The 13,311-nt window shown below is 39.3% G+C and overlaps 1 protein-coding gene across 1 annotated transcript in view; it reads left to right on the top strand.

Moving 5' to 3' along the window:
* Positions 1–5,483: 5,483 nt before the first annotated feature.
* LOC136116981 (ankyrin repeat domain-containing protein SOWAHA-like) overlaps positions 5,484–13,311 on the top strand; it is a 35,517-nt gene continuing 27,689 nt past the window's right edge. Inside the window, exons 1-2 of the mRNA XM_070996936.1 lie at positions 5,484–5,712; positions 5,828–6,483. Coding sequence (XP_070853037.1) covers positions 5,586–5,712; positions 5,828–6,483 — 783 coding nt within the window. The 5' untranslated portion in view covers positions 5,484–5,585. The remainder of the gene's footprint in view (positions 5,713–5,827; positions 6,484–13,311) is intronic.

Raw genomic sequence — 13,311 nt, 5'->3', positions numbered from 1 at the left:
AGGAATCTGCACGCCAAATCTCAATAGCCTAGCTCCCATAGTTTCCGAGATCTCAGCGTTCATCCGGACGGACAGACAGACGGACAGACGGACATGGCTAGATCGACTCGGCTAGTGATCCTGATCAAGAATATATATACTTTATGGGGTCGGAAACGCTTCCTTCTGCCTGTTACATACTTTCCGACGAATCTAGTATACTCTTTTACTCTACGAGTAACGGGTATAAAAATCAATTCACAATAAACACTTTTTCTTAAATGTATTCGTTTAAAATAATCTATAATTCAAAATGTTGTTATGAAAAAATAAAGAAATAACATTAGTATATATACAATGTACAATTATATTAAATTTGTTCCGAAATTTATAAAAAAAAGAACAGCTGCTGAGATATAAAAAAGGGTACACATTAATGTATTACTTTTTAATTTATTGGAATATTCACCATAGTGCTTAAGTTACATCATTATTTCAATAACCCACTCCCCCCGATCGTAATAGGCAAGTTAATAAGTATTATCAGCTTAGGGACTTGATGAACTTTGCACCCCCAAAGTGTAAATATTTTGAATCAAAGCATTTAAACACCGTTTCACTGTTACATAAATAAGTGTAATTGAAAATCTCTTAAGCGCTTGGCAAATACACTCGGAGTCTGAAGGGCAGGGGAAGTGCAGACGCACAAGGACGCAGGACTCACTGCAGGCGCTAAATGAGTTTGTCAATCAAAATGCAAATGTCACCGGGAAGTGACATAATCCCACTTGGGAGTCGGGCTAAGCCGAGCGAAACGAGCCGAAATCCCTTTGCGAGCTAAAGCATTTGACCGCACTTCTCTGCCACTCCAGCATCCAAACCGAACCACTCTATGTGGCATATGAGCAAATTCCCGAGCTCCCCGAGTCGGAAATAGCAACATATGACGATCTGAAGTTGACGTGATACCTCAGATACTACGGGATACTACAGGATATTGCAGGGGATGAGGCCCAAGTGGGGGTGCTAAATTGCAGTAATCGGCTCTCGTGCCCGGCGACAACGTTTATGTTTTATGTGCTCATTTATAATGCGCACTGCTCATTTGGTAATGGTTCTATAATGACTGTCAGACTACTTAAAAGGCTGCCCAGGATTGCGTTGGCCGGTCCGTGGAACCGCCAACATCTGCTGGGCATTACGGCTACCCGGGTATTTGACTTTCCTAACAATCCAGTCCAATCCAATCCAATCCAATCCCACCGATTCCCGGTCACAATAAATCTCCGATTCTTGAGCAATCCGCGGTGACAGCTGCCCCCTCTCCCGGTTCAAGTGCCTCGTGTAATTTTAGGCGCCACTCTCCAGGGGTCAGGAGGATTGGGGAAATAAATAAAGTCGAATCGCAGGTTAGAAATGAGGGAATCTTGGCCAGGCCGAACACAGAAACAAACTCAATCCGGCCACGACTTCGATTTGACTGGGCCAGATAGACAGCCGGCGTTAGTTGGCACACTCGAAGAATTTGACGGACAACGAAAATCCGAACAAAGGCCTTCATTCCTTCAATGCTCCGAACTTCAAGGGGTTTCTTCAGCAAGTCGTTAATTTGATGGGATTTTTCAAGATTTATGAATATGTTTAGGGTACAGATAATATATTATGTTATATTTTATATTATGTTATTTATTATATTTACTTTAAACCAACAAAATGTCACAAATTGTAAAAAAAACAGTCGTTCAAATATTTATTAACCTAATTTGGTGGTAGACTTTTTATATTTTAAGAATTATTTATTTTATTCGAAATATTTCATTTTATATTTATTTTAATCTTTATTTAAACGATTAATATGATTTTATCTTAATGAAAGTACCTAAAAAGATCATATATATATTATATATATATATTAGTTACAATTTTTGTAATGAATATTATGAGTATGTATTAATATTACTTTATTACAAATTTCTGGCCACCTTGAATTTAATTTTTCATATTTGATTACAAAGCCTTTAAAAGACTTCCCGATAAAGTGTGCCAGAAATTCTATTCAATGTTCTTTATTTAATGTTCCCCAATTTCGTATGATTTACTTCAATATTAATTAATCCAGTTCCTGAATAATTCTCCGAGTGAAGCTGCCAGTTGGCGAAAAAGTCATAAAAGCGAGTGAGCCCAGTGCCATTCTCATGCCCATTCCCAAACCAATCCATTCCCCCAGCCATTGCCGTCTCCACTCCCCCTGCCATTCCCCAATTGCCAATTATGCCGCAGCAGCAGCCCATTCCGTCTTATAGCATCCTAAACCATTCCATCCTATGCCTATACCATCCCATACCATCCCCGTCCTGAAGACAAGGCAAACTCTGCAAGTTGCAAGTTGCAACTATCGAGGATCGTTCGCCGTCGATCGCTGTCTGCAGCATTCAACACTGACGCCAACCGGTGTACGAAAAAAAAGAAAAGTGGGGATTTTCAGAGGAGGGGTACCTGGGTATCCGAGGGATACACCAGCATCAACAGCTACAAGATGGCTGCTGCCAATCCTCGCCCGCACCAATGCCAACTCCCCCAGATCGCAGAAGGCGACGTTCTCTTGTCGTGCCGAGGTGGCATTCGCTGGGAAAAGTGCCTCCAGATACAGATACTCGCACTTCATACGGCAAATAATTTCATTTGCGACGCTTATCAGGCGCCACTTTGCGACGCAATCGGTGACAATTGCATAATCCGGCTGCAAATGCCGAACATTTAACATCGCTCTAATCGCACTGACGAGCCATTTCTCGCCCGCTTGGAGATTGGAATGTTTTAGCTGGGATAGTACGAAAAGCACTTAGTTAATTAAAGTCCTGAAGAGCACTCTTTTAACTAAATGGGCTGCAAATGTCGGGATAGCTCAGTCAAGTCAAACGAACTATTGTATTAGTGCTTTATCCAGTAAATTAATAGTTTTTAGTCTTCAATATTTAGTATTTCAAGATTATTATACATTTTGTTAACATTACTGTTCGTTGATCAAATTTTTTACCTATGTAAACTAGCTAGATTTAACAAATAATTTTTTTACATCATTATATATATATATATAATGCTTTTAGATATAACTGTTTTAAGTCTTATTCAGTTCTGCGCTTTATTTTAAAAGACGCGTATATAGATAGTACTGATAATGAAATTTTAGTTCATGTACGCCTGTATTAAAGATATTATTAGTAGTCCTACAGATTTCTTGCAAACAAAACAATTTATAAAGAAATGTATAGGTTTCCTTAATTTATTTAATTTTTAACATGCATAACACAGTTCAATGTAAAGATTCCAATTTAAAATTGGCTATAAATTAATAGGCGACTGCAATTTTCTATTCACGCCTTCAAGATTATTATAGGTATAGACATAAAGATTAAAAATGCAAGACAAAGTGTTTTTTTAAATGCACATATCGGGAAACAGGGTTTAAATTTTCGGAAATATACCGTTTCAAATTTACGGTTCTGAAACAAATTATTTATGTATATGTTATACTTCATTGAGGGACGGTATCTGATATTTGAATGGCTTAATGAGATATTGTACCTATAAATCACACCAAATTTTTAAGTCGCTGTAATATCCAAATACGATCCAAGCCAGAGGAAGGACATATGGTGGTCTGACTTATTTCGATGAGTACTTTCAGATTTTGATATATAAAACACATCTTTAAATTTTAAAATGTTTATATTTTTAAAATTGGACCTTTATTATATTTTTTGTTTTTATGATGCTAAATGGTAAAGTTTATTTTTAGTTTTAATTTATTACACCCGTAACATACAAAATATTTTTGTACAGTTTAGGTTTTGCTTTTTAGATAGATGCTTATATGGCATTGGCCGATTTATACATTTTATTAAATTTCTACTAACAAACCTTTTTTTGAATATACCTTATTTCACCAAGTTATTAGCTCTCAAGTATGTATACTGTACATGCTATATTTACTCTCACTCGCCCTGGGAAAACCGGGCCTTTTATCGAATCCCAAATAAAATGATAAATAAGAGACATTTATTTGGGCACATTTATGAGTCGAGCACGCTTCCTCCTGCCCACGAGATACATTTACCCATCCGAAAACGAATCCGAATCCAAAGAGTGCGGGCATACAAATTAGTGCGCATCTGCGCCATCGAGGCATTTTGGAGAATCCTCGGGGGGAACGGGAGTAAGAATGGAACTGGGTACGGGCAGGGGGTACGGAGTACAACACGTCTTGACATTTGCATCTTGAAATGCAAGTGAAAGATACAATCCCAATCTGTGTATCCAGATGCGCCATTGTCACTGTCATCGGCTGTGGCTTCCTTTCGGCTAGAACTCTCCGTGCGGATGATAAATGACGTCGATTCAACAAATTGCCACACATACTGGGCCCAAACCAAACCATTTGGCCAATTGAGAAGGAAATCAACTCGGTCTATCACCCACATATATGTTCGTACTGCCAAGTTAACTCCCCGATTTTGAGGGGGTGGGATATTCCGCTTGTGCCGCCCTCTAAATTTCCATTTGACAGTGTCTCAGGAATTAATTCGGAGCTGTTTTAAATATTTCTTCGCATAATAAAAGCCACACGAAACAGACGTCTTCAAGTAGAATTGAATTTTATGCAAATTAACTTCCACTTTGATTTACAAGTTAGCATGCCAGAGGGATTTCATAATTGATTATAATCCTTTCACATCCCTTTCTTGTCGATCTTTTTTTAAAAGAAACATAACATAAGAGCTATACTTCGTAACAAAATGTTTTACTTAGCTTTTACCTTTACATTTTTATTGATACATGAAAATAAGAAAGAACAAATCCGTATATTGTGTAATTTCAAAAATCTCCATTCGTATTATAAAGTGTTAATTCATACAAAATGTAATAATTTCGGGAAACTAATATTACTGTATGTTTAAAATCCTATACTAATGAAATTATTTATCTAACTAAAATTAAATAATTAATTATAATTTCCAAGTAATATTACTTTGTTTTAACAATCCCATAATTTGTGTTCTTTTTAAATTAATAATTTTAAAATATTTACCGAAATAATTTCATTTGATTAACACTTATAGGGTCTACCTCGTCCGCACGTTAAGCTAAAAGTAGGTTTATCCTCTAAACCTTATTATCTGCTCTCTTTGGATGAAAAAGCAGCCTCAATGCTTTAAAAACCTATTAATTGATTTTCAAAAACCTAAAAAAATTAGACTTCATTAAACTGAAATATGTTAAGAAAGTATTAGATAAGTTTGTTATAAAGTACATAAACTAAGTATTGGAACTACTCTTCTTCTTCTTCAGAAACAAAAAAATATTGGGTTTCCATACTTATTTTAATTGAAAAATCGTGTAATTAGTCAGAAAATTCAACTAATTTCCAATATTCATGCCAACCAGCCTTCAGTCATCCAGCGAAATCAGCGAGCTTTTTTCCGCGAGGCACAAGGGCTGCAAGAAGCGCAGTGCGCACGGTTCCCTGGTCGAATGTTTTTGTTTGTTGTGTGTTTTTCTTTTATTTTGCGCGTTTAAAAGTGATTTAAAGTGATTTTTCGAGAGCAATGGAGCTGCCGAAGGAGTTGTCCATTGCGGAGATCCGCAATTACATGCTGGCCAACGACTGCAAGGTGACAAACCATGCGTTGGTCAAGCACTTTAAGAAATTCCTCACCCATCCGCAGTCGCAAAGTGAGTCATTTGTGTTTGTTTTGGGGGGTCTTGGTTTTTGGAACCTGTTGAATTGCCAGAAAAGCCTATGAAATCTTGGTTGTGTAATGTATGTCTCGATGATTACCCATTCCAGACGAGGCCCGCAAGCGTTTCAAGACCTTCGTGACCCTGCTCTCCACGATAAAGAACGAGAACAATCAGAAGTTTCTGATATTGCGCAAGAAATATGTGAACGAATGCCCCACGGAGGAGGTGGTGGAGCGCGCGGTGGCCGCAGCATCCGGGGAGCCCTCGAGTCCCGGCGGTGCATCCCTGAACTTCGACTCCCCCATGAGGCAGCCACCGCCCTACAAAAACCCTCCCATGGTCACATCCCCGCCAGCGGCAGCAGTTTCCATCGCCAAGGAGCAGCAGGAGAACTACCAGGAGTGCGTGGACGAGTTCACGGCTGCCATTAAGCGCATAGAACCCGCCCGCTTGGAGAAGCAGCCGTCGGTTAAGCCGGAGGATCAGGATCAGCCGGAGCAGCCAGCCTCCCGCTCCAACTCCATTGATGTGACCGAGAATAAGGAGAACATACCCCGATTCTCCTTCTCCTCGGAGGCCTCCACCGACTCCAGTTCCAATGAAAAGCCGGATAAGGCAGAGACCAACGGAACCCCCTCCGCCGAGGGCGATCTGGCCGAGAATCCCATCAGCGTGAAGGAGGCCACGCGCAAGTTCAACCGGATGGCTTCCGAAGAGGAGGCCAAAATCATATCGCCGCCAGCCAAGAAGAAGCCAGAGAAGGTGAGTGACTGAAAACCGGTTAAGGGGCCATTGCCCACCATGCGGGCGAGGGTTCTTCGGGTGCGGGTGACTTCAGGGCCCTTCCCTCCCAGCGCTGCCGCAATTTGTTCCATTTCCTGTGTGTCAGTGGGAAGATTCGCTTCAAGACCATTCAAATATGCGACTTTTTTGCCCGGGCTTAGTTGTGATTAATTATCACAGAGCTACGAATATTTCCATAAAAAGTGTCCAGTGAAGGGACTTTATTTGTACGAGGCGTTTTTAGTTCTGTTCGACTTTCCTTAGCACAAGAAATACTAAACATTATAGCTACACAGAGAAAAAACTGTCACGGCCGAACAGTTGAATTTGAAAGCATCAAGTTTAGCATTTGAATAATATAATCTATATATTGAAAATTTCATTTTTCGATTTCTCTCTCTTTAAAAACATACCCTCAAGATGAAATTCGTTCTTTCTGAGTTTTAAACATATAAAAATGGAACGGGGCTTATCAAGTTAAAATACGGAATGGCATCAAAACTATTATCATATCTTATCATTTATTTGTAATCATTAAACAGATAATATTTTTTTCAACGATGATCGAGTTAAGGACAAGGTTTTTTTTAAGATTATATGAAATGAGTAATAAGTTCAACAAAAAAATATTTTCATATTTATCAAATCTTTTTGTAGTTTTCAAATACTTTCATAGATTTTAATTTTTAATGAGAGATGTATTTCTAAGCGCATATTCTGCACATTAGGATTATAAAAAGTAGTAGCTACCCCATCAGTGCTTATGACTGAATTGCAACACAGAGTTGGCTGGTATTCCTCGGCTACAAATCAGGGTCAGATTAGATCTGGGGGCCCTTGAAACCTCGAGCAATTATTGTCAATGCACCAGTGGCTGTCCCAGGCTTTGGGCCACCTCAAGTGGAACTGCTGGCGGAATAGGTGGAAAAGCGGAGTGGCAGAGTGGCAGAATGGCTGGCTCGAACTGAGCCGGTCACCCAGCTGTCTGTCAGTTCCCAGAGCCTTGTCACGAATTGCCACCAGCACAGCCCGAATTGAATAAATCCATTAATTTTATTAGTGGACAATATAAATGTAAGTCTCATAAAACTACATGCGCCTGCATCGTTCCGTTCGCTTTTCTGTCCGCATTTCTGTCCCGGCTTTGTCGCCGCGCATTCGAGAGCTGAAGAGCTGAGGAGCCGAGGAGCTGGAGAACTGGAGAGCTGATGCCCGACATGTGTACGTACATGTGCGGACACATGTAGTCCGATTCCGAATTCGATTCCCGGTCCGATGTGTTTAGTAACTTTGTTCCATCAACTGGCCATGACGACACTTGGGCCGGGCGTTTGCCCAGCAAGCTGTTTTTCCGCTCGCCTTTATTTTCTTTTATTTTTTGATACCCCAAAAGCCTATTATGTGTACAAACACATCGGCGACAAGCCAGGAATGAGTTACGTGAGAAATTTTGCGGCCAATAAATGCATGCATGCCGGGCTGGCACTCAGAAAAATATCCATTCAGATAGACTCGGTAAAATAATATTGGATTTTGAATGTTTTTAAGCCAGTTTTAGTTTCAAAGTCATTTTATTTCATTGAGAAATATTATACATTTTTTTCGATATTAGGTAAATGGGTTTTTAGGTTGGCACGCACTCCAAATTTTAAGATACTACTTTTCGTAACATTTATTAATTTTCATAAGTCCCCAACTAAAACTAATAGCCGGGTTAAACGACAAACATATCCTCAAAATTTCATTTTATAACATTGGGTCATTGGATCGTCATATTACAACAATTATTTTTGTAAAGGAAAGAATATTGCAGAATTAAAAGATTTTTGCCTAAATGCAATAAATTTTTATATCAATAATAATTTATTACATTTAAAAATCAAATTTTTTGGAAAAATGAGCTTACTCACAAACTCACAAACCGATCCTAGTATTTATTTATTACAAGACTCACAATTAAATGAACTAATTTACAAGAAAAGTTAAATTAAAAATTAAACAACTTTTTAAAGTTGATTTTAGGAAAAGGAAAAGAAAATTGTTTAATGAAAATGCAGAATTAACACAAATGTAAAAATTTATGTCTATAAAAGAAATGGTATGCTCTCAGGCATACTCACCACAAATCTTTAACTTACAGTCATTCCTATATCCCCAGATTTATTTTTTCAAGAGAATAGGCAAATTATATGGCAATAGAAACCCTCAACATTTTGAACGAAATCCACTTAGATGTCTCCACATACATATATAATTTGTAGCGTGTCCGTTTCAAGATTCTAATTTAGAAATATCAATCTCGGAAGCATGTGGCAGTGGAATTTGTCAAGCGTTACGGAAAAATCGTTTCTTAGTTAATGTTACACGATATAGTAGTGCAATTGGGCCGAGTTGTCAAACAACTGTCATCCACTTAGGCCTGTCAATCACGCAATTTAGAGTTGAGACCGAATATCCCCAGTGCATAAATCATCCGAATCTGTCTGCGAGACGGATGGTCCCATCCGAACGTATCCCATCCCATCCCTTTGGATCATATTTAGCGGAAGATGCTCCGCAGCAGTGGATGTACGTCAAACTAAGATTGTCAACGGCACGTCAGATGCTATAAAATCCCACTAAAACATCGGGAAGCGAACTTAAGTGCCTATTTGTACAGACGTTCGGACATGGAAAAATCAAACTCGTCCTTATATTGGGAATCTATTTCAAAGCATCACTGCCGCAACTTTGAAATTCTCACGTATTTCATGTTTTCGGATTTACACATCCCATTTTTGAGCATCGAAATTAAAAATATAAACACTAAGTCAAAATTAAATGGAAGCCATGATTTTTTACTATCCTATATGGTTTTCAAAGGGAAACATTACTTCTTAAAAGGGTTTATTAATTTTAGAAAGGTATGAACATTAAATAGCTGACATAGGCGTAAATTTTTCAATTCATTTTTTGTCAGTCTAATTCTCATAATTTTTAAAAAAGAGAAAATTTGAATATTTCATTTAAATGAATGAATTCATGTGAAATAGTTTGCATGAGCCAATCCCCTTTTCTTACAAGTCATTATTAATTTGTCTGCAACATGAAAACAGTTAAAAGAAGGGCTATCATTCACTTGATCGAGTTGATAGCCCCTATTTAGACCATTGAGGATAAAGAAAGTATATAAGCGCTTACAGCTTGTTAACAAATTGATTCGCTAACAAGACACACCATTATTTCGGATGGCGCCAACCGTCTTCACGCAATTATTAAAATTCAGTTGTAAACAATATTGGGATAGGTTTGATGGATGCTCTTTTTTGGTTCATCAAAAGAAATAACTAATCATTGCGGGCCGAAAAGAAAGTGACGCATCATGTTCCTAGGAATTTATAGGAGGAATTCTAATTCATGGGATTTTTTCCGGCGTGACCAAAAAAAACGGGGAGCAAGATCCATCATGACGAACCGTGAAATTTTGGCGTCGCAACTGTAACTATGGGATCTAAAGTCTTAGCTAGCTGATCAATTAAATTCGTTTCGATCGTTTTTAATTAGCCCGATGATTTGGCATTTTCTACGCTCACTCAGCACCGTTGTGCGTTGGAAAAGGATTGATTAATTTACGCCCCAAACAACAAGCGGATTTAAAAAGTATTTTTTTCTTGTTTAAATAACTAATATTGATAGAAGTATTATAATTTGAGTTGTTGCCCAATTTTGATTAATGAAAGCGGAAAGGTTAAGGGAAAAATATTAAAATGTTTGGGTTCAAGCTTAAACCTTCAAACCATAAATGTGTTGAAATTGTATTTTCGTGCTGTTCATTGGAATTGAAATTCCTGGAGTTGCAAAAGTTTATTAAAGTGAACTTTGAGCTTTTTGTGTAAAAGAGTTTAAAAATATTTAAAATGACTAATTGCTTGGTTTTATTTTAATGTGATTATAAATTTTATTAAATTTTTGAAAATAAATTAATTTAATTAATACCTTTACATTATTTTTGCTACGAACTATTAAAATCTTTGTATATTTCATGTGGTACATTTGTGGAAAATAGCCTAATTTAAAAATATTTAAGTACAACTGTGGGAAGAAAGTATAGAAAATTTGTTTGTTAAATAAGAAATAAATTTAATCTCCTTTAAACTAATTCCCTCCCGATAAAATACACTTATGATAACGTTTTTTCCAATCCTCGAAACATGCCAAATATGCATTTCGGTATGCATTATCGCATTCTTCGATATTTTTATCTCCTCAATCGACTTGAAACGCATGCCCCGGAGCGGTCTCTTGACGCATAACGCTCAAAAAATATTCCTTACTAACATTTTGGCCGGATAAAAGGAATTCATAGTGCACCACACCACGAAAATCGAAAATAACAAATCCACCTTATTCTTTGTCCACATTAGTATCATTGTTTCATCTTAAATTCCTAAAATGAAGTTCCCTTTCCAGTTGAAACAAAACAAACAGCAAACAAAAACTAATGCAAAGTTTCGTTGATGTTCTGTGACTCTAATTTAAACCCCCTGGCATCACAAGTATCATTTAAAGCAAATCCCTTCCCAAAAGCGGACAGCAGCATCAAACAGACCGCATATATTCTTATTAAAAGAGGAGGCACCTCTCGTGTGTCCCAGAATGCATATAAAACTGCCATCCGACCCACATCGAAACGAAGGCGGGGGCGGGGTCGGTATCATGGATCGAGGGGCGTGGCAGGGACGAAACGAACCCGTGGCGAAAACCCCTTTGCATAAAACAAGTTGGTGAAACATGTTAACATAGCCAATAAGCAGCAATAGAAATTAGTTAGGCAAAGCCATTCTCATCACGGCCATCCCAGCCACAAAGGACCCAATTAAAAATGTAAGGAAACAAACCAAAAGTTGTTATTGCTGTTAAACAACAACGGACTGTGTCCCGAAGCGGTTAAATTTACAACAGCAACAATTTCCACCCGTTCGCCGGACGAGGAGCATTCAGTCAGTCAGTTTGTCCTCCGCCCCGCCCCCTTTTGACAAAAACGGACGGAGTCGACTCCCCGGACCCTGGGAATGGCAAACACGACCATTTTGTGGCATCGGTCCAAAGGTAAGACTCGCCGGGCCAACGCAAACACTGAAGAGACATGGCCCAGACCCCGAGTCCCATAGATAGCCCCCGTCCTGGTATCCAGACAGCCTAGGACCCAACCAGAACCCATGGCCAGGGCCACATCCTGGCAAAAGGACAACGGCCAGCTGTGTGATATAATATCGGGCATAAAGGGACCCGGGACATAAGAAAACTGGCCAACAAACAAGCGATTGGGGAGGATGAGTGGTCCGGGCGATAGACAAGGGCAACCGGTGCTCAACCCCCAAGTCCACAGGTCTGGATTCGAAGTTGGAGTTCGAGTCCTAGTTGTCCTGGGTTTTCCCTTTTTTTCTTTGTTTTGCTGTCTCCTCCCTCTTCGTCCTGATAAAGCCATAAAAAAGCAACAAACCATCGAAATGGAGAGAATCTTGAGGGTGGGTAGCTGCAGTTAAAAAAATTGACATCATTAGCTTTAAAAAATACCATTAGAAATCTAGTAACAAGAGATATGTTGTTTCTTAAATTAGGTTAAAGTAAAGGTATATTTAATATCTATACTTTGTATTCAAAACTAAGCTTATTCCCTATGGTCTTAGGACACTCATCAAATCTCAACTAACTTATAGGTTTTTATATAAAAAGTTTTATCTAGACATAGATAAGTTTTGATCTAAGTTGTAATCTAAGACCTTTAGCTATAATACTGTTAGAACATAACAGTACTTTTTGAACGTATGTTAGGGGAACTAGGTAATTAGTTCATGTATTCAATATTTGCAATCACATTCATCATTTTTTCAAAGTGTGGTGGGCGGTTCAGTTCAGTTTGGTTCGGTTGGGTTTCTCCTGAATGGGGTTCGGTTTTGGGTGGGGCTCTTTTGTTTAGCATTGACATGGCCACTTTGCCAGGGGCCCTGCGTCTCGATGTTTGTACTGTTTTGTGATGTTCTGCTGCTGTTTCTGTTCCTGTTCCTGTTACGCCTGTCGCCTCGCTCGCTCAAATGCACGACTTCGAGTCCCCCGATTCGACTTCCAGAACGCCGTACGTAGTGCTCGTTACCCAAAATGCTCGGCATTTGCAAATGGCGACTGCCCTCACCTGGGAAAAATCGGACCGAGCACCAAACACCCGCCCGTAATTGGGAAAACGTGAGCTCTCCAGGAGTCAAGTGGCGTGTAAATAGATGCGGGGACGAGGATGAGGTCCTGGCACGCGTTCTGCGCATCCTGCGGCTAAATGCGGCATTCAAATGTCGTAGTATTTATTAGCTGTGTAATGTTGGGCCTGGATAATAAAGACCCCGAGTGGGTGATGTTGTTCAGGTGAAGTTAGGGCCGGAGATACCGGGGATTCCGCAGCTTGTTCGGCCCGCGAACATTACGCGAATGGATAATTAGTTGCCGAAAATGTGTTGTGCGCTCGTAAATATGAGGCACACATGTCGACTGCCGTTCCTATTGTCGCGGGCACATGTGTTTGGGAAGCCCCCTGCCCCTGGCCCCGCGGAAGCCCCACCCCTCGGAAATCATTAGAGGGCTCATTATCAGCAGCCGAGTTTGGCGGGTGTGTCCCCCGCATCCTAGCCTAAAAAACTCTGTAAATCACCGAAGCAAAAAACGAACAACAGAACGCACAGCTACTTTCTTTTCGAGGGAGATCCTCGAGAGCCAACGAAGAACCCATCGTACTTTCTGCCTTAAGCACGCGCCTAATAAATAAAAATTATTACCTTC

The sequence above is a fragment of the Drosophila suzukii genome, chromosome 3, assembly GCF_043229965.1.
Source record: "Drosophila suzukii chromosome 3, CBGP_Dsuzu_IsoJpt1.0, whole genome shotgun sequence".
Classification (NCBI taxonomy): Eukaryota; Metazoa; Arthropoda; class Insecta; order Diptera; family Drosophilidae; genus Drosophila; species Drosophila suzukii.
This window is presented reverse-complemented; position numbering and strand designations above follow the sequence as displayed.